Raw genomic sequence first — 21,206 nt, forward strand, 5'->3', positions numbered from 1 at the left:
ACATCAACGCACAGGCCAACTAACTGATAAAATTTTTTATTTCACTTTTGAGTTTTTACACTTTTCCTGATTATTCCGTGTAAGGTGGAAACTAGAACTGTTTAAAAGACATACACAAATCGAGTACATCAATGACCGGGGTTTTTTCTTTTTTGCTATACTATTTTCACAACCACAGGTGTGCTTGCTAGGCAATATAACCATCACAGAAGCAAACGTGAGGCAGAATACTGGTGAGGAAAAACAAAGCGAGAGCGCTACCAGATACACAGACAGGCTCGCTCCACGCTCACTACTGCGTTTTCAAGCGCCAAGTATTAACTGCACATTTTTGTTCAGCTAGAAAGGAGAGGGATTTTTTTTTCTTTTTTTTCCTTTTGGTTTGTTTGAAATCAGTGCATGAATGTTTCTCATTTCAGCAGATGGACAAACAGATGGACACTACGGCTATGGGGAATGTTCGGGGTGGGGGGGGGATACTGTGAGACTGGTAGGCCTGGCTATTCCCAACTCTCCCCATCGCAATGTTCATGCAACTTCCCTGCATTACAGGGTCTTGTTGAAACGTGTCTGTGAACTTGACAGGATGGGTACACTTGGGAGAGCTGGTGACAGGTGCTAACAAGCATCATCAGGGCTGGCTGCAATGTAAGGAGAAACCATGGATAGTTAAAAATACTTTTTTGAGTCAGATCTTGGTGTGACTGAAGAGCAACCACCGTTCTGAGAACTGGAAGAAGACAGAGCTGAGATGTGGGAAGCTCTTTTCAACTCTCTGAAGCAAGGCTGGCTCACCGAAGTGCTCATCAACATCCCTCACCCCCTCCAGGTCCCCTGTCCCTGCTCATCTAGTACTAAACAGTGAGCAAGAGGCAAAGAGAAAGAGAATGCACAAAGAAAACAATGTAAGGAAGCTGAAGGACAGAAATTGAGAGAGAGAAGAGAAAACCAAAGTCAATAGTCAGAAAGGACAGTGGGAAAGAATGTTTAGATTTCAAAATTTTAAAGCCCCGAGCCAGGAAGAACCTAAAGACTGAGTACTTACTCCTCAAGTGAAAGGCAATCTCTGCAGAACATTATTCTTAAAGATGTTACCCAGGAAACAGATAAGGCCATTCATAAGATACACGGCTTTTTTTTTTTTCCTTCTTGAGCTCGTGGTTACAGGGAAAACAGATTCCACTATGGAAGCACAAGTTGCCAATCAGTAACATGCTGCTGTAGGAAAGGGGCTGGAATCACGTGTGGCCTGTGAGCACTGGACCTCTGCATGGTGTCCTAAGCCAGGTATCTGCCACCAAGAATGTTAATTTCTGGCTTCGACCGTCCTCAGAGGAAGACACTGTGGCCATCCGCAGTCATGAACCTTTGAGTGGCAACAGCCCCAACGGGTCAAGTGTCTACAAGCCCTGAACAGAACAGGCAGAATCACTGTGAATTACCATGAAACTCGAATGCCAAACTAGAGGTGTCTCACTCCAAGTCCCAGTGTCACAATATAATCTCTATAACTTTCTGTACAACTTTACAATGGAACTGTGTTTCACTGACTGTTTTGAATTGAATTAAACTTTCCAAAAAGTTACACATAATTCAGGTCTATTTTGTTTTCTACCAGTAAGAGTTCTGCTAAATTACAAAACCCCATAATCACAGTGTTCAGTTTTTTTTAAAAAATTAAACACACAGTAATCCTGTCAATGTTCATCAAAATCAAAACTTCAGAATGCCGTGGCATTTATGTGACCAATCTGAGTTTTAGATACAAATACCAGCTGCTTATCCCATGGACCATTTTTGCTAGGCTGAGGCTGTGAAAAACTGAAAGTCGACGTACGATTCTTTTTTTTTTTTTTTATCGCACAAAGGGATATACGTGGAGGGTACAGAGTGACACTGAAGAGATCACAAAGCACAACAGACATTAGTTCTCTCCCTCCCCAGCATCTCCTTCATCTCCCTGGTTTTCCGACGTCCACAGCTGCAAAAGAAAAACAGAGCTATAAACAAAGTAGGGCTACTAAAAGCTTCCTCAGGGAGGTGGCCCAGTGTGTATCATCTCATCTCATTCAACTGTTTAAAATTCTTCCTATATTACTGCAGACAGTGATGGCAAAGGTCAAAACTTCAGTAGGCACTTATAACCAATTAAAAAACTTAACTACACTTACAGGGTACAAATCCCCTCTTGAGTCTTAGGCAAGAGTGAATTACGAGGTAGAGGAATGGGAATAAGCTATAAGCCCTCCAGAAGCACTCATGGAATCAGCAGTACTTACAGTGAGATTGTCCCTAAGCAACTGCATGATCAGGGTGCTGTCTTTGTAAGACTCTTCATTCAGTGTGTCCAATTCAGCAATCGCTTCATCAAATGCCTAAAACAAAGAGCCTTCAGCAAAGAAGTCACAGGTTCCTTGGAACTAGTTTAGCCCAATGTTTTTCTGCTAACAAGTGACTATCATTTCTCTTTCTGTACAGTACTTTGGGGGAACCTAGGTCATTGTTACCTTGTTTGCTAGTTATGTCAGCAAACACATGATGCTGGTTTACCAAGTGTCAACCAAAAATGACAAAAATTCCTAGATATGACCTTTACCTATTAAGTCAACAGGTATTACTGTTAACCCAGCACACTCATTCTAAGCAAACTCACATGATTTTTCAATTACCAAAGACGTTTCTAGTAATCCGCCCTTTTTCTTTAAGCTGAAACTCAAAAGGTCTGGATACAAGGGATAAATGGAGAACAGAAGTTCACACCACTAAATCTGATTCAATTAAGCGATGGAACTTTGAGCATTCATTTCACACATTTTTACCAACTAAAAAATTTTAAAAGAGTGTGCATATTGAAAGACTACAAAAATATGTAGAAAAGGCAGCTGGGTTACCAAAAGAAGACAGGAGGTAATTCAGTTAACAAAGAAAACAAGATATGATTTCCTTCCTTTACAAGCCATAACCTCCAATCTTGGTACAAGGATGACAATGTACAATACAGTGGAGGCCTACAGTCCAAAGCGTGACAAAAACAACAAACTACCTTCTCCCTGGATTGTCCACAACCACCCCCAGCCCCAAAAGAGTAATCAAACAACACAAACAAAAATCAGCAGAAGGCACTGAAAAGTCAAGCAGCAATAGGTGTGTATTTATTCCATAAAAGATATATACTCCACCCCCAGAAAAATCTTCACAAAAGTCCAAGAAAATGAGTTATGTTCAGGTAATTTAAAAAAGGTACCAAAAAGCACAAGCAGTTTTACTATGATCAGAAACCACAGAGGGCACAACAATGTAAAACAACTATACCCCAATAAAAAATAAATAAATTTAAATTAAAAAAAAAATTCTGCCAAAAAAAAAAAAAGAGAAACCACAGAGGGTCTTTCTCACCGTTTTTGCCAGGCTGCAAGCCTTTTCAGGAGAGTTTAGAATCTCATAGTAAAAGACGGAGAAGTTAAGCGCCAGGCCCAGTCGAATTGGGTGTGTAGGCTGCATTTCTTTCTTACTAATTTCAAATGCTTCCTGGTAAGCCTGCTGGGAGTTTGACACAGTGGCTATAAGAAAGATAAAAAATATGAAATGTTGGGTCTTTCACAGATTGCATCATATGCTGGATCCACTATCAAATTATTTTACCAAACTGGGCTGGAGCACATGCGCTATCAGACGAGGGTCAGTGTCTCTACCATGTGATTAACAATCCTTTGTTCAATGTGTACTCCAATCCAAGTACCATATTAAATGCTTTGAGGAAAAACAAAGACCATGATGACGACGTCTACAAAAGCAGTTAGGAAATACAGGAATAACCCTGAACAAGACAGGACATGGAAAACAGTGAGCTCTGATGGAAAAATCATGGACTTCAGAGTCAGACTCAAAGCTGGAATCCCCAACTCTTATTCATTCAGTGTGTGGTCTGGACTAAGTGAAAACCTCTGTGAGCCTTGGTTTCCTTATCAGAAAAAAAGGACAGACTCCCACCTACACTCCTAGCGTTGTGTGAGGGATAAATGAGACACACAGGAGGCACTTAATAAGGCATAGTTATAATTGTCACCATTACACTAATGCATGTATATGACAAGAGAAATGCATCTCTATTTACTATGATGGTTTCGTTCTACCAAACATTTTGAAGTTTCATCTCTAAAAGAGAGCTACCAAATAATCCTTAAAATAAAGACCTCTTTAAATGCACTACTGCACCACACTTTTAATGCCCCCATACGTGCCCCTTAGATACATTTGTCAACTCCCATGACCCTGTTTAACACTGGTCAGCACAATGCTGTGGTCCTTTAAATTCTGACTACAAACAAAGCAAAAACTTCAAATTATTATGAAGACTGGCTCCATTATTGGTCAAATTTCTTAAAAAAAAAAAAAAGTTACTTACTTTGTTTATTGTCTCCAGATGCCACCTCAGAAAGATATCTAAAATAATCGCCTTTCATTTTCAAGTAGAACACCTTACTTTCTGGTTGTGTAGCATTGGGAATAAGGTATTTGTCCAACAGCTCCTAAAAAGTGATTCACATTCTGTTAAGAATCTGGAAATATTACTTACAAGATGTTAAAACTATGTTTGAGATTCAAGATACACACTACCACTTCTAAATAAAATTTTTGGAAGATTGAAAAAAATCATAATTTTCATCCAAAGGTTTTAAATAGTTTTTAGCCCAGGTCATAACAGATGCCAGTATTTGTCTATTAAAAATCACTTTGACCGTCCATAAGGGGTTGATTAAAGTATAGCCATACAATGGAATGCTACATAGGCATTTGGAAAGGTTCTCCAAAAGAAGTCTGGGGTGGGGGGTCGGGGAGGAAGCAGATAATAAAAACCATGTGACTCCTATTTTAATATTAAAATAGATATGTGTACATGCACGGAAATACCTAAGGGAAAAGTCTGGAAGAATATTTATCAAGATGTTAATAATGGTTCTCTAGGTGGTAGAATTAGAAGTGATTTTTTATTTTCTTATTTATACTCTTCTGCCCTGTGCTTTTTTTTAAAAAAACATGAACTTGTATTAATTCTGTAATTAGAGAAATAAAAAAACTTTCCATTTTGGGAGAAAAAAACGTGATAATAGGGCAAACCTGCCAAGAACTAAGTTTCGAATTGATCGGACCTGGGTAGAAATCCCTCCTCTGCTGCTTACTATCTGTATGACCCTGGACAAATGACCTAATCGCCCTGAGCCTCAGTTTCTTCAGCTACACACAGGGAAGCATTAGCCACCTCCCAGCGTACTTATGAGGATAAATGAGCCAGTGTTCACAAAGTGCTTAACACGCTGCCTGGCACGCAGTAAGCACTCCAAAAGTAGCTAATACTATTATTAATAATAAATTCCTTTAAACATTTATGCTTACAACAAAAGCAGTTCTGAAGGAGTCCAAGCTTCGTATACAGAGCAATATTTTCGAAGAGTTGTTTTAGAATGTGGCATCCTGAAAAACTGGTTAAGAGGCAGTAAGTACCATGCTTTTCTTCACATTCTTTCAGATGCTCATAAAAGCTGGTCTACAGTTCAGGAATTAGGGAACTTTCTTGCCTTTGGAATGCATGCCATACTTCATCTGAATACCAGATGTACCTAACATTCAGGAATTAGTGCACCGTTAACAAACCCCCAAATTACCAACAGGCAACAAATTTAGCCATGACACTCTTACACCACGACTCTAACAAAAAGAGCAGCTCAATGCAAAAGCTTAGTTGTAAGGGGATTTAATCAATCAAAGTGAGAAGATGCAGGGGGCAGTAGTCGTTTTAATATTCCTTGCAGACAGACAGGGTGTAACTCCTTATGGGTTAGGGATGAGTACTGCCTGGAGGCTGACAAGCTTTGTACTGGTTTTCAAAAGAAAGGTGTCAAGGGCAGTAACTCGGAGAGGCAGCCAGCAGGGGAGGAGGTAGATCCACAAGTGTGAATTCCTTTTCCCTTCAAAGCAGCCCTCACTGTTCATTTTTACCTGATTTCACCTGGAAGAAAAAGAAAGTTCCCAGTGGGCTCAGGATGTGAGGGAAAGACAATATGATCATGATTTGCTCTAGGATATGCACCCCTCCCATCCAACCCCAGATTGTGGCTCAAGGGAAAGCAGTTAGGAATCAGTCGTCTGACTAAGGCTTATATAAAACACCAGAGAGGAGAAACCCCAAACCACTTCTGATCTGCCTTCGGAATGCAGGCCCGAACTGATGGACACGGCTACCTTTCAGACAAAAACTGGACTCCACGCTGTGCAGGGACTGGGGAGGGGCTAAAAGGCAGGTCGGCTTTCTGCTCCTCTCTCCCCTACTGGAGATGGCACTGCCATCAGACTAATACAGAGAATGGCCTCTCTGTGGCTGCATCTATCAAAAATCCTGCCTCTCTGGCCTCAACTTCTAAAGAAAAGATGGAGGGATGCTGACCAAATGTACCTGTTTTTCAGAGGTCTTTGGAAGGGAGAGGAAAATACTCCATAAGAGACGAGCAACCTCTGATCAGGTAAGAGGTAAGAAAAAAATCACATCGTATGCTTAAAACTTAGCTGCAAATGGTTTGCAGCTTCCCAGTGTATTCAGACACCTTTCTCTCATGAGCTGTTTGAGAGTTCGCAGTCGTACATGAAATGAATACTATTAGAAATCGTTGTTTAGAACAGGAACACCGGCCTCTTACCAGAACATCGTTGCAGATGTCCTGCAGCTCTGCCTCGATCTTCTCACGATACTCTTTGCCCATCTGCTGCTTCTTCTCATTCCTCTCTGTTTTCTGTTCGATGCTGGAGATGACACGCCAGGAAGAACGACGGGCACCGACCACATTCTTGTAGGCAACAGACAGCAGGTTTCTCTCCTCGTTGGAGAGCTCGTGCCCCTGCTCTGTGACTGCCTTCATGGCCGCAGCCATGTCATCGTAGCGCTCCGCCTGCTCGGCGAGTTTGGCTTTCTGTACCAGCTCACTTTTATCCATGGTCATTCCCTAGAACAAGAGCAAGAGAAAGAGAGAGAAAGCGAATGTCAGGCTTCGGGGTCCAGGAAATGCACGCATGAATCTTCTTCCAACCCATCTGGAAGGAAACATACCTAAATGGGAAGCATCTACTTCCAAATGCCCTCAGTAATATCGAGCATGAACGCCTGCAGGGTTAGGTACTTTGCTATCGTCTTTTTTACTATTTTGATCAATTTTCCCAACAGTCCTACAGGGCAGATATGTTCACAACAATCCTGCCCCCTCCTATGAGGTGAAGAAATGGAGGTTCAGAGGAGGCAAGTGGTGTGCCCAGGGCTAGGAGGTGGTAGAGAGCCAGAACTCAAACTCAAGTCTGTCTCTCGAGTTGTTTTCTTCCACTTTCCTAATCTGCCTCCTCAAAGCACAGAGACGGCTTAATTCTTTAGAATCTTATGTTGAATATATGTCCTTTTCTTCTTTCAAGAATTATCTGGTTTTGCTGTTTTTCCCCAAAGTATGTGGAAAAACACCTGAAGTGGGACGACTGTTTCAATCAATGTTAAAGCAAAAGGTATGACTTTCAGTGTTATATTTGGCAGTGCCCATGAAGCAGCAGGTACCTAAAAAACAGGAGCCATTTTTATCACATCTTCTGCAGCGCACTAAATTTGTTACAAGGACACACTGTCCACGAGAGCATAGACTTGAGGCAGGCAGATTTGGCTCTACCTAGCACCAGCTCTGCTACTTACAAGTGGCATGACCTTGGTCAAATCACTCAGCCTCCGAGAGCTTCCGTTTCCTAACTGGAGAATAAGAATATTCCCAACTCTCCAAGGGCCACTGTGAGGCGCAAATGACCTCATCTATGTGAAGGCACTGTGAAAAGTCTAGACGTTATATACAAATATCAAGCACTAACTCTGTACGTGGTACAGGTTGCAGGAGATATGGGTGTATTCACCAAGATGCACAGCAACAGAAATGCAAACCATAATTGAGTTTGCACAAGTTTTCCTGAAATAGACAAAAGTCTTAGTGATTGCACTTTATCATTTTATCAAACCCTCTATACACCAATCAGTGAATACCTCTTAAATAACTCACCTCATCTTAGTCAATTCCCCACTATAATAATCACCATAATAGAGTGCAATAATTTTTGGATAACACGTAGCTAAAAAATTATTTATTAACCAATAAGAGTTTTATGTACTGTTGGTTTGAATTTCAATTGTACATCCACCTGTGCCACGGTGTAAAAATACACTAATATCTTAAGGTGTAAAAAGATAAAATACTACTTTAAAGAGTGGTAAGAATATCAATATTTTTAAAACAAATTCTCTTATCACTTTATACATTGTATCACAATTTAAGACTGTGGGGAAAAAAAAAAAAAAAGACTGTGGCTTTGCCTCAAGTCATTTCTGTATTTTCAAGGGAGAAATTCTACAGACAGGGCCCTGCCACAAAAAAAAGTTTTATTAGATGGAGGACGATTTTAAGATACACCCTAAATCTAGACAATTCAGAAAGAGTTGGTTCTCTAGTTCAGAACTGCGAGTTTTCTTCCCACAACTTATTATCTAAATCATATTCAGAGCTGTGTCCTATGTAAGGCTCGCTGATTCTAACCTTACACTCTGAAGCAGATCTCACCTTGATCCGTCTGACTTCACCCACATCACCAGAATGAGACTACAACAGAGATAATAATCCATCCACTCTCCTACATTTCCCAGCAACCCTTCTGCACTTCGGAGGGGTCATACAGTTAGTTCTGTCCAATGAAACATAAGCATAAATGACGCTACTTCCAGGTGTTGAAACTGCACAAAACCACGTGAGGCCCTCTCCTCTCACAGCAGCCATGCGATCTAGATGGTGCTGTCACAAAACAGCAGTTTCTGTAGCCTGAGTCCGTGAGTGACCATGCAGTACAGAGACCCCTGCAGGCCCGCACTGGACGTGCAACGTGAAGCCACTGAGATGTGGGGGCTGCTAGTTACCACACACAACACAACCCAGTCCTACTCTAATACGAAGTCATCGCAAATACACTATTCATCCTCTTAAAATTATATACTTCCTCCATACGTCTTTCTCAATCGTAACATCTTTCTGATCAGGATACTATCTCCATCTTTAAACAACCCTACTTTATGATCCCTAAAAGTGAGAGGCAGAGGGAAGCCAACTTTCAACGAACTTTAGAAGTTTTCCAGTTTGCAGACTAATTCAGAGTTAGAAGTCACCTAGTGGCCCACTCCAAAGTACAGAAACAGCACCTGTGCAACTCTACCCAGGAAAGATTCCAATTAATAAAAGTCCTGGTCAAAGCCAATTCAACGCTAAGCTATCCCTGCAGTATTACAAAAGAGTAATAGAGAAATGCAATTAGCACTGCCTAAGGGATGCCATGAAACTCTTTGGCTCTACCAGGCCCCTCAACTAAGGTCCCCTCAACCCCCCGACTTCTCTTCCCAAACATTAAAAGTTACATCATCTCTCTCCCAAGAATCCTGACGACTCCTTGGGAACTCCCAAATGTACACGCCCTATTTCTCAAAATAAAATGTGGCCTTTCTCGTTTGGGGCCAACTATTTCGGGCTTCTTTGGGATCACTGCAAAAGCTCTTGGAGACTGAGAACCGTGATGATATGGTAAAACTGAACGCATGCCTTAAAGAATGCAGTCATCTATTTAAACAACTCTAAACACACACACATACCCAACAACTCACAACAAACAGAATCCATAGCTAAATGTCCTGATGCCTACTGCTTACATAACTTTTGACTTATATAACATGGATTTTGAAGCAGCTAGACCAATTTCAACAGGAAATGGGTTACCCAACACCCAGCGTTTGGAGGAAGGCAGCAGACAAGGGAGAAATGAAATTGTTCCTATTTCTACATCCCTAATAAACCTCCCATCCATCATCTTTCCCTAGTCCCACTGCTTTCAGCCTCTCGTTACCTTTACCCTTCACATCTGCTCTCAGACCCATTTTAAAGTTCTGATCAAGTCACGTCCTGCTCAAAATCCTTTACAGTCCCTACTACTGACAGGAGAGTCAGATTTCCTCCCCTGTCAGTGAAGGTTTTCCAAGCTATCTCCCCAGGCTTCTCTCAAAATGGTTTTCTTACACGTGCTTCTCCGTCTCTGTGTCTGTGCTCACCAAGCCATCCCTCTGCCTGGAATGTCCTTTCCCGTTTATTCTGCATATAAAATTCTTCAGAGCACGGCTCGGATAGCATCCCCTCTATGAAACCTTTCTTAGGCCGCTTAACCTAAGCTGTCTAATCAGACAGCCACTGGCCACATGTTAAAACAGAAACGTCTCGGATATACGGAGTTAATTTTTTTGTCGGGGGGGGGGGCCCACACTGCGCAGCTTGTGGGATTCTAGCTCCCCAACCAGGGATGAAACCTGGGCCACGCGGTGAAAGCGCCGCATCCCAACGACTGGACCGCCAGGAAAATCCCTGGAGTTAAATTTTTTTAATTACGAAAATTGATTTCATCCTTTCCCCCCATTTTTAAAATGCAGTTACCAGATAATTGTAAATTACGTGGGACTCACATCCTGTGTCTATTGGACAGCACTGCTCTGAGCTGAAAATATTCTCACAGAGCACTGCATCTATACTTCTCTTAATGTCTCAGCACGTTTCTTCAGCACTACAATTATCTGTCTGTATCGCATACGCCCCTTCCCACACCATCAACTCCTTTAGGGCACACCCTCCGCAGCACCTCGCACAGAACTGGCATGAACAAATTCTCGCTGAATGAGCGAGCAGATCCTAAAGCTACAAATTTGGTAGAGTTCTGTCTCTTCTCAAATAATTCAAAGCACCTATTCTTCACAAGCACATTACGTCCTCATTACATCCGTACCTCACTCCATGTATCTCTGCATCTGATTTCAAAATTACCCTTTGTCATACCCAGACTCTTACTCAGCAACTTCGGATGACTCTCTTTTGGCTACTCCACCCAATCTAAACTCTTACCTGGCTTGCCAAGTCCTTCATAATTCGGCTCCTCTGTATGTATTAGGCTTTCGCATCCACTGTTCTCCAACATGTACCTTTCTTGCAGGCTAGACATCACCGAATACCCTTAATCATCATGCTTAAACCTGTCTGAAATTACTTCAGTAGTTCCCTTCATCTAGAAAGCCCCCCGTTTACTCCCTGCCTATGTAAACTCTATCCATCCGTCTAGGGCTAGAAAGCCTTCCTTGAATATCCCAGCCCCCACTGATCTACCCTGCCCACGAATCCAAACACACTCGTAGCCTCTTACACAGTCCAGGCTTCTCTAGGCCTCTGTTCTATATGTTCTATGGTCCAAGTAATGAGTGGTATACCACTTACAAACAGTGTTACATGTTATGTCCCCAAAGGAAAGCTTCACATTCATTTCTCATCTAATGCCTAAAACTTTGCCAAGTATAAAACTAATACTCAAGTAAGTATCTGTGAATTTTTTCAGCAGGTCATTACTGGGAGGCTACCTGTATGTGGTGTGGCAAGAGGCCTGTGTGTAAGCGCAGAGGCTGCCACTACACAGCCGTGTGAGCTCGGTCGATCTCAGTCTTCCAACCTCTGAAGTGGAGGCAACAGCAGCTACCTCAGGAGAGGTGCTCTGAAGATGAGGTGCAGGGAATCAAAGGATGATAAATGTGGAAATCTTTTTTAAAAAGTGCATAGTGCACAACAAATTGGAAGTACTGTTATTCCTCTCATAGTACCTACACATCACTGTTTTAGCCCATAAATGTGACCTTGGAATTAAGAAAAAAAGAAGACAACCCATGAGAAGGAAAAACAAGTCTAATCTTGTACAGGAAGCGAATATGTTACGATGTAATATTCCTGATAAGACTCCACCCCTCAATGTCCTGAAGAATGGACACACTTGTTAACTGTAACACTTTCTTTTATAAATTTATTTATTTATTTTTGGCTGCACTGGGTCTTCCTTGCTGCGCGGGCTTTCTCTAGTTGCAGCGAGCGGGGGCTACTCTTCATTGCGGTGCGCGGGCTTCTCATTGCGGTGGCTTCTCGTTACGGAGCACGGGCTCTAGGCGCGCGGGCTTCAGCAGTTGTGGCTCACAGGCTCCAGGCACGCAGGCTCAGAAGTTGTGTCGCACGGGCTTAGCTGCTCCGCGGCATGTGGGATCTTCTCGGACCAGGGCTCGAACCTGTGTCCCCTACATTGGCAGGCTGATTCTTAAGCATGGCGCCACCAGGGAAGTCCCAACTGTAACACTTTCATTCATTAGTTCCTGATTTCATTAAGAGGTGCCAAGTAGTGATGGTTTATAATCAGGGCCTACTTTTCTCCTGAGACTTTTGAACTGAGGGCCCACCAAGAAAAACACTGGCAAGAGGGCCTTCATTTGCTCCTAAAAAGCCTTAAAAGGCTACAGTCTCCTCATCAGGCTTGGCACTAACGGTACAGAGTCAAAATACCAGAGGGGACAAATGTATGAGAGGCCACAAGAGGTCTAACCCTGCGGTAGACCAAGAGATTTCCCAGATCAGGAAGATGCTGACATGCTCTCAAGCACGGGCGTCTATCTCTCAGTCACTGCAGGCAGCACTTCAGAGGACTGGGGAGCATTTGCTGATTAAACCGGCAACTGCTTAGTGGAGAATGGGAAACCGTCTAAATATCCAACAGCGGAGTGGCTGAAAAGACACAGCTGGCACAAGATTACATGGCCGTCAAAAGAAGGGATTTAATGTCTTAGAAAGATCTGTTACAGAGGTATGGAGTGGCGGGAGCTGCACAACAGTCTTCCATTTTTGTAAAATATCCCCTAAAGAATGTTATGAGGAATAATTCTAAAGCTGCCCATGAAATAACAGGATTTCCCTCAAGTAAATGAAACCCTAAGTCAGACAGTGAATGCTAAAACAAAAGTATATATGAACCAACCTAGCCCCTCTATCTCAACCCTTTGCTTGAGGGATATTTTTCTAGCCCAGGACAGAATCCTGAGAGGTCATTTCCCAGTGGCCAGAAGGAGATATCCAAGGATAAGAAGGGACAAAAATTAAAATAAAAATGACTATCCACTGCTAATCCATATTTAAAAAAGCACTGCAAAGGACCTTAGGAAATGTGGCCTTGAGAAGTATTAACTTTCAGCTATGTTTTGTTTTCAAGGAAAAGAACATGCTCAATTCTAAAATACTGAGCTTTAATTGAGTTTAATAATTTGCTAGAAATTTAAAACGAGGATTCCATTATCAGGTGTCAGGATTACTGAAGCTCCGACATGAAACCCATATGACTGGGACCTGTTTTTAGGAAAGCCCTACATACAACAAATCTGGGCTTCTAAAGAGAAATTAGGTAATTTTTAAAATAATGTCTCCAAATCTCAGTTTCCTCAAATGTTAAAAGGAAACATTAATAGCTATCAAATAAGATGATATACATAAAATGCCTAGACAGTACTGGTCAAAGTAAAGGCTTAATAAATAGGCATATATTCTCACTCTTAAGCTACATCACAAAAATACAATGTATATAATTTAATGTGTGTTGAAATAACTGCAAATGAAAAAACTATCAGTATTTCCAAGAACTCTCGTTTGGAGTTCAGAATAGCACGGTCCTCCCCTCAGAGAGCTGAAACTCTCAGGGTAGGAACATGAGAAGGGAGGGCAGACATACTTAAAGATTATAAAGCTTCCCCTTGAAGAAGCAACCAGGTAGAATTCAAAGGAGGAGGTTTAGTTTCAAAGGGGCTGGGTCCTGACTGGTTTTATGGGTTGGAGGGGTTCTGTGTAGGACAGAAAATGGGGGCTCCAGGAAGGGACAGGAAATACAGATGTATGAATAAAGTGCATGTATGTTTTTTTAGATGAAAAAGAAATCACAGGCCAAAGTAGATGAGGAACTGAGAAGAGTTAAGAATCTGGAAAGAGGAAACTGACAGGAGCACCTTAAAAATCTAGGCTAAGGGTGGGAGGGAGGGAGACACAAGAGGGAAGAGATATGGGAACATATGTATATGTATAACTGATTCACTGTGTTATAAAGCAGGAACTAACACACCATTGTAAAGCAATTGTACTCCAATAAAGATATTAAAAAAAGAAAAATCTAGGCTAAAAAGTTCCACGGGGTAAGGAACTGACAGTAAATCCTGAAGAGCATTCACGGACAGACCGCCCCAGACACAGCACCGTCAAGTCAAAGTTACAGTCCTGGAGTTACTCTGCTGAAGGAAAAGCAGATGCCAAACTACTGTGGGAGGGACTGAGAGAGTCAGTGGGGCCAGGTGTCTAGTGGGTGTTACCACGAAAAAATGAAGTACTCCTGGCTCTCAAAGAATTTTAATACTCAGTGAAAAACACCGCTCTAAAAACGGGTCTGTGTGCCATTCTACACACAAAATTCAGAGTCCTTTAATAAATTTAATTCTATTCACATGCTTGCAGGCTCTTTGTTAGAAAATGAAACACAGCATGTCTAAAATACAAAGGCAATAGCTCTGATATCCTGCCAACACTGAATTGTGGAGGGAAACATCACTTCTGCTTCAAAATCCCTTCCTTCTTTCATATCAATTGTTGAATATCATTGTTAATTATGTCCAATTAGCCAGAATTAAACCTGAAACAATGGAGGTGTGAAGTGATATGCCCAAGCTCATACAATGTGAATCAATAGCAGACATGACAATAAATTGACCTCTTGGCTTGAAGTGATCAATGGAACAGAATAAAAAATTAAAATATGCTAATTCTGATTCATAAGGATAATCCAATTGGTCAACCTTGTGAATAAGTTCAAAGGCTTTGGGCCCACCAACATAATGGAACCCAGTCCAATTTACCAGTACTACACACCAACTCCATAGATTACCTGATCTCTTGCGCATCTCAGTTTTCTCATGCATTAAAATAGGCAAATCTACCTAAGAGGGTTCTTGTAAGGAGTAAAATAGATCACGATGCAAAACATTTAGCACAGTCTCTGCACACTGTAAGCACTAAAATGGCAGCTACAGTACATTCCACACAGAAGTCTACAAACGGTCAGCCAGTGAAGGGACACTTACTACACACCTCATTTCTTTGCAATCCAGATGGCTTTCCCTGAGACTTTTAAAAGGAAGGCACATGTTAACTTACATATGCCTATTTCTAAAGTAGCACTGATCAGAATTCAGTGTAAATGTCTTTGTTGGCTCCCACACTGGATTGTGAGCTTAAGGTAGGGACCCAAACTTCTATGTTTGGGCACCCAACATGTAGCACAACGCCTGCCACACTGAATGTGAAACTACCTGATCAACTGATGCAGTTTTTTAAAGTGAACAAGGCTGCTATTTCCTATGTGGACAGAGGTAAGCAGACCACTTCTGACCTATAAAATACAGACTATATTTAAACTGTCTTAGACTACTCTTTGAAAAAAGCCATCTCAGCTCCAGTCAGGAGACAACACTATGCTCTCTGACCAATCGTTTCTCAGGTACCCATTGTTATATCTCTAGGTTCAAACTGAGTTTCAAAAAGCCCTTGAACTCCTCTATTTAAAAGTCCAACCAATTAGTTATACAAAAAGCCACACCAGCTTATTGGTTTAGTAAATAACAACAAAATACCCATCATTTACGATCTGCCTAAATGTGCAAAAAGTTAGGGGTTTATATCAACTCCTTTAATCATAAGTATCCTAAGGGGCAGGTGTCATTGTCCCAATAACCTGTTACACAGGTATATTTGGTACACGCTCTTTCCTCTGTGCAGCACCGCCTCCTAAAGATCAATATGATTCTTAATGATTACTTAAGGAAAAGAGAGAATGAACACTTTTTTGAAGAACCATACAAAGTTATTACAGTCAGGTTTGAGAATTAGACTTAATTTATCTAGCTTTAAAAATCAAAATAAAATTAGTTTATAACAGCATATGTCAAAAACTCGTCAGACTGTCAAACAAGCTTTAAGGTGAGCTTTGTGGGCAAACAATAACAATGGCCGGGGCTCATATCAACTTTATTGTCTCCTCCAATCTCTGCTCTGGTCAAGGCCATTCAGAAATAACTTTTATTGTTGGGTCTCTTAGGGAAAACAATGAAATAAACTAACCAGTACAGGAAAAAACTTACACAATAGAGGGCTGGCCAGATTATTTTAAAGTCACCTTACTAACCTACAGTCTGCTGGAAATGCCTTGATCTGAAGGCCATCAATCAATTTCATCTCATTTTAAGTATCAGAAACATATAATTATGCTTATGTTAGAAGATCTTTTAGCAGAGAAAGCGGAAAGATGATTGGCTTTTAGCATACACATGACAAAACAGAAAGTACTTTCATCCATTTTTCCTCCCTAAATTAAGTAGTCCCTTTAGAAAAATCCCCTCAGAATCCAGCTCTGTTAGTTTCTCCATAATGACACAGAGAAGACTAGGATCTATTCATGTAGAGACCAAGATGGTTTTAAAGCTTAAAAATTGCTATTATACAACTAATTTCTTGCCTCCTAGCTAGTGTGAATTGCGGTCACCTGTCCTTAGAAAAATGTAGGAACCTAAGAACTTAAATTCCCTTTACAAGTAAATTTTAGTTCATTCTCTATGGTACCCTCATTTAAGGAAAACTGCTTAGTTTAATGCCACTGAAATAGTGGATAGCATAATAGGACATTTTAATTTAGAATTCTTTCTCTACTTACGTAGATATAGATACTTGGTCCTGACCAAATTCTACTAGAACCTAGGATTGGATAAATCAGTGTGCCACAAAGTAGCTGATGAATCTTCTCCCTAGTATGAAGCAAATACTAGAAAAACTGGGTTTTTCACAAGCTTGCTTCCTAATGCACACCAGCAGTATCCTCCCTGTATGCCAGAATAAATATACTACCGCCCCCCCCAGAAACTACACTGTATCTATTTCCAAAAATAGCTAAAATTCCTGTCCAAACACATTTACTTGAATAAGATACAGGTAAAGAAAAATTAACTACTAGATGGTATTCACATGAAGAATATACATGTGTTGTTCTACCACAAGTAGAAATCTATCATTAGAGCCAGACTGCCTGGGTTTGATTCCTGGCTCCAGCACTTACCCAGTGCTGGCTGTGTGTATGCCCCCAGGAAAATTATTTAACTTCTCTGTGCCTCAGTTTCCTCAACTGTAAAATGGGGCTAGCAGTACTTACCTATCATTGGCTGTTATGAAGGCTCAGTTAATATGTGTAAAGTGCCTAGAACAAAGCTTGGCACATACAAATGGTAGCTGTTATTATTACAGCTTGATGCTACCTCATCAGTTGATGAATAAATCATATGGAAGGACTTTGTATGTGCCTATGCTCTATAGCATATATGCATATGTCTTATGTATATATATATGTATATTCAGGAATGTAGTCAAGCAACATTTATTAAACATCTGGTATATCTCACACCCTTATTTTAATTATGGAGTTTGTCACAATAATACATCAAAGACTATTACCATTTGCACTGATCAGATGAGAAAATGGGCTCAGAAAGACTGAAGATGCTCTACACAAAACTGTTCCAGAAAAATGTATCGTTTTTTGAAAGCAACATGTATACAAAGTAGAATGCAACCAAGGGGGAAAAAAGCCCTTAACAGTGAACTCTGTGATGAAAACACAAAACCGAAAGCTTATATTTAACAATTTAGTCTGTAAAAAGGTCTCTTGACAACTCTGGAGACAGAGAAACCAGGAACCAGAGATTAAGCAGCACACTGAAGACCACATTACTATAAAATGCTGCAGGCAAGAGCGGAATCAAACTTATCTGACTCCAAGTCCAGTGCACTTTCTGCTTCTATATCCATAGCCAAATGGGTAAAATGCACTTTTTGCAGTGGCCCAAACCTCTGGAGACTCTGCCTCCAGAACTAGCATTAGGGGAATGTGCTCAGCCTGGTTTTGTGGAGGCTGCTTCCCTGATCCACAGAGCTCCGGTTCTAAAATGGCTCCAACGTAACACAAGCACGGCATGATGGGAAATGTACAGAAGATTATAGGGTAGGAGCTGTACTCCAGGGGCTGATAGGCCGTAAATATTTGCTACTGATGAAAGAGGAGATTCAACCTGGAAACCAGGTGTGTGGTCTAGGTCAGATCATCTCATTTCTCATAAGAACTTCATCTGTAACATGGGTGAATGGTTTCTCATCTCATTGAAAGGAGAGGCTTGGGAAATAATTCAGCAGTTGCTACTGGTTTATAAGCATTCCACTGTGAAGATCACCTGTAAAATTCTAACTTGAGTCCAATAAAAGTGACAGGTTTTACCCTCACCATGTGTGCTAAGGACACAGATCCTAGAAAAACGAGGGTTCCGGCAACTGATATATTCCTAAATAAGAAATGGGGTGCCCTAGAAGCAGTCAAGAAGGAAATGACTGAGCATCATTAACACATATAAATTTCTAACATGAAAAGGCAAAGAGCTGAGTACCCATGTGTCTAGTTCTATAAACTGCGTATGTGTGTGGTTTCATACGAACAATTGAGACAGAGTGAGAAATGCAGAAAATTTTTCATATTCTCCCAAGTGCTTCATCTTTCTGTTTTGGCTCCTGTGGCCGCCAGATTTTATATGTTCATAACAACATCTTGCCAGATTCTGTCTCTCACACAGGGCAAGCAAAATCAGAACCTGATGCTGTGTAGCCTTACCAAAGGGAAAAGCAGTGACGACAAGGACAAGAGACAGGAATTTTTACAGAAAGGTTGGTGAACTGTCTTACCAATACTGCCACCTTTGAAAACCCCATTACACGTGAGTTCTCCATTTGCAGTAGACAAAGATGTACTCATCTTGTGCAGAAAAGGGGCCTAATCACTCCCACCCCTTCGCCACCACCAGGGAGGCCACCAGGAAAATTTCAGTCCTAAAAACGTGCTAACACACAGTATGGGGGAATTTGGGGCGAGGACACAAAAGACTCTGGCATTAAATGACGGTAAATACCGTGGGAAAATATTCCGATTCTCAGCTTCCGACATTTTTTTTTCCTGGGGATCGCGCCTGACTCAATAATCAGTTCCAACAAATGCATTTTCTTGATTCAAACCTCAACCCTGTGCCTCCCAGGGAATCTCGGGTCCTGCCAGGCTCCCAAACCAGCGAACGATGATGAAATGGCTTTACTGCAAAGTGGGAGGGGGTTTTCCCTCTGCTCTCTCCCAAGGTTAAACCCCTTACCCATCCAGAGGGAGTCCAGCAGGGGCACTGGGGATCGAGAGCTCGCCCACATTTGGTTACATTTTCATTTGTGGAAACCGGAAAGCGAGGAGCAGGGGTGACAGGGCTGAAAGGGTCGGTTCTGGCCGCTCAAGGCGCAGGGAGGGGTCGCGCGGGGATCGAAGCTGGGTAGTGAGGGAGGGTCGGGGGTCCGCGGCTCGATGTCCCTTCCAGCCCGGTACGGTGCCGCACCCCGCCCGCCGGGCGGGGACGCAGGCGGCGAGGGCGGCCCGGGCCTCTCCCAGAACGAAGGGCCCGGCCCCGGAAACAGGGAGGGGCCGCGGCGAGGCCGATCCCGCGTCGCAAGCGGCCGCACGGGGCCGAGGAGGCCGCGCGCCGCCGCCCCGAGGGCCCACCCGCGGGGTCGACCTCGTCGCCACCGCCGCCGGTGGTGGGGGAGCTTTGGGCTCGGGCCCCCGGGGGCCCCAGGCGGACACCGCGCCGCACTCACCGTGGGAAGACTGCAGGGGAGCAAAGACGCTTGCGAGCGGAGCGAAGGAGCGGTGACCGCTTCCTTCCCAAGCCCACTCCTCCGGCGGCGGCTGCAGTGGCGGCGGCGGCGGCAGCAGCTACCCCGGCTCCGGAATCGGCGGCGGCGGCGGTGGTGGCGGCGGCGGCTCCACTTCCGCTCCGGTCACCACTTCCGCTCTGGCCCGAGCCCCGCCCCTGCACCGCCTCCTCATTGGGCCAGCGGCGCACGGGGTTGCCCCGGCCGCCCTAGAGGGGCGCCGACCGAGGGAGGAGGAAGGAGAGCTGAGAGCTGGGATGCTGCGGCCGGGGGAGGGCGGGGGTCAGGGCCGGGAGCAAGGAGGAGGCGGGCGTAGGGGGACGGAAATGGGGGCGGGGAGCGGAAAGAGAAGGTGGAAGGAGTGGAGGCGGAGCTGAGGGGGAACCTAGAAAGAGGACGTGTGGGAACGAGGGAGACTGGGCGAGGTTTGGGGTTCGGCGGGCCTGAGGCTTAGGCTTGGAACTCGCCTGGGTCATGCTCAGAGTCTCCGAGGTCATCGGTTCCCACCCCACCCAAAAAGTAATCTTCACGAGGTCGGAGGTTGAAGTCAGTCCCCTTTTGCTGTGTACTTTGGGAATACTGGATTTAGGGAAGGACAGACATTGCTCATCCCTAAATTTAAGCTTAGCCCTCCCTTCAGTCCTTCAAGGTACTGATCATTTCCTCCTTTTGTGGACTGAGGAGGCCAGGAATCGGACCGGCGAAGGCCTTTTCTTGGAAGCCTGTGTGTGTGATCTCTTAATTGAATACCCCTCCCCAGGATCTTAGGGGAAAGCTTAAGGAAAGGAACCAGGTCTCCACGGGCCCCCCCCACTCCTGTGACTGCTCTTCCCAAGGCAGTTTTTCAAAATGCCTCACCTCTACTCCTTCCCTTTCATTCATTCTTTTCAGCAGATATTTATTAAGCAGGCTTTATGTTTTTTTTTTTTTTTTTTTTTTGGCGGTACGCGGGCCTCTCACTGTTGTGGCCTCTCCCGTTGCGGAGCACAGGATCCGGACGCGCAGGCTCAGCGGCCATGGCTCACTGGCCCAGCCGCTCCGCGGCATGTGGGATCTTCCCGGATCGGGGCACGAACCCGTGTCCCCCACATCAGCAGGTGGACTCTCAACCACTGCGCCACCAGGGAAGCCCAGGCTTTATGTTTAGTCCTGGAGACACAAAACAGACAGGGCCCTGCTGTCTTGGAGTTTACAGCCTGGTAGGAGATAAAACAAAGTAAATGGCCTTTGTCAATTCTCCTTTACCTTTACTTAGCTTATTGATGACTTCTAACACATCACCCCAGCCTCAGTCCTGCTCCCATCAACTGCCAAAGTGATCTTTGAAAAACCCCATTCTGATTGTGTCCTTTTGCTTAAATCCTTTGGTGATTACTCAGACCTAGAAGACAATTGATAAGCTCCTTGAGTGCGACAATCAAGGTTCTCCAGAAGCTGCCCTTA

The 21,206-nt window shown here is 43.2% G+C and overlaps 1 protein-coding gene across 2 annotated transcripts; it reads right to left on the reverse strand.

Moving 5' to 3' along the window:
• Positions 1-20: 20 nt before the first annotated feature.
• YWHAB (tyrosine 3-monooxygenase/tryptophan 5-monooxygenase activation protein beta) lies at positions 21-19,903 on the reverse strand. Of its 2 annotated transcripts, none has more exons than XM_027078234.1 (6): positions 19,707-19,903; positions 6,693-6,995; positions 4,406-4,529; positions 3,397-3,560; positions 2,280-2,375; positions 21-1,981 (listed from the first exon to the last, which is right to left on the reverse strand). In XM_027078234.1, exons 2-6 carry the CDS (start codon positions 6,990-6,992, stop codon positions 1,925-1,927), a joined length of 741 nt encoding a protein of 246 aa, XP_026934035.1. In that variant the 5' UTR covers positions 6,993-6,995; positions 19,707-19,903; the 3' UTR covers positions 21-1,924. The 2 variants fall into 2 exon arrangements, with proteins under 2 accessions (XP_026934035.1, XP_026934036.1); XM_027078235.1 differs by lacking the exon at positions 19,707-19,903 and adding an exon at positions 19,217-19,339.
• Positions 19,904-21,206: the final 1,303 nt, after the last annotated feature.

The sequence above is a fragment of the Aethalodelphis obliquidens genome, unplaced genomic scaffold (genome assembly GCF_003676395.1).
Source record: "Aethalodelphis obliquidens isolate GAN/ISIS:26980383/991018 unplaced genomic scaffold, ASM367639v1 scaffold42, whole genome shotgun sequence".
NCBI lineage: Eukaryota > Metazoa > Chordata > Mammalia > Artiodactyla > Delphinidae > Aethalodelphis > Aethalodelphis obliquidens.

Excerpts from the sequence above, each read along its gene's own strand:
- YWHAB (XM_027078234.1), bottom strand. The coding sequence starts at position 6,992 with ATGACCATGGATAAAAGTGAGCTGGTACAGAAAGCCAAACTCGCCGAG. Across the intron at positions 4,530-6,692 it reads ACATCTGCAACGATGTTCTG|GAGCTGTTGGACAAATACCT; the intron begins GTAAGAGGCCGG and ends ATCACTTTTTAG. Across the intron at positions 2,376-3,396 it reads CTTGCAGCCTGGCAAAAACG|GCATTTGATGAAGCGATTGC; the intron begins GTGAGAAAGACC and ends TCTTTGTTTTAG.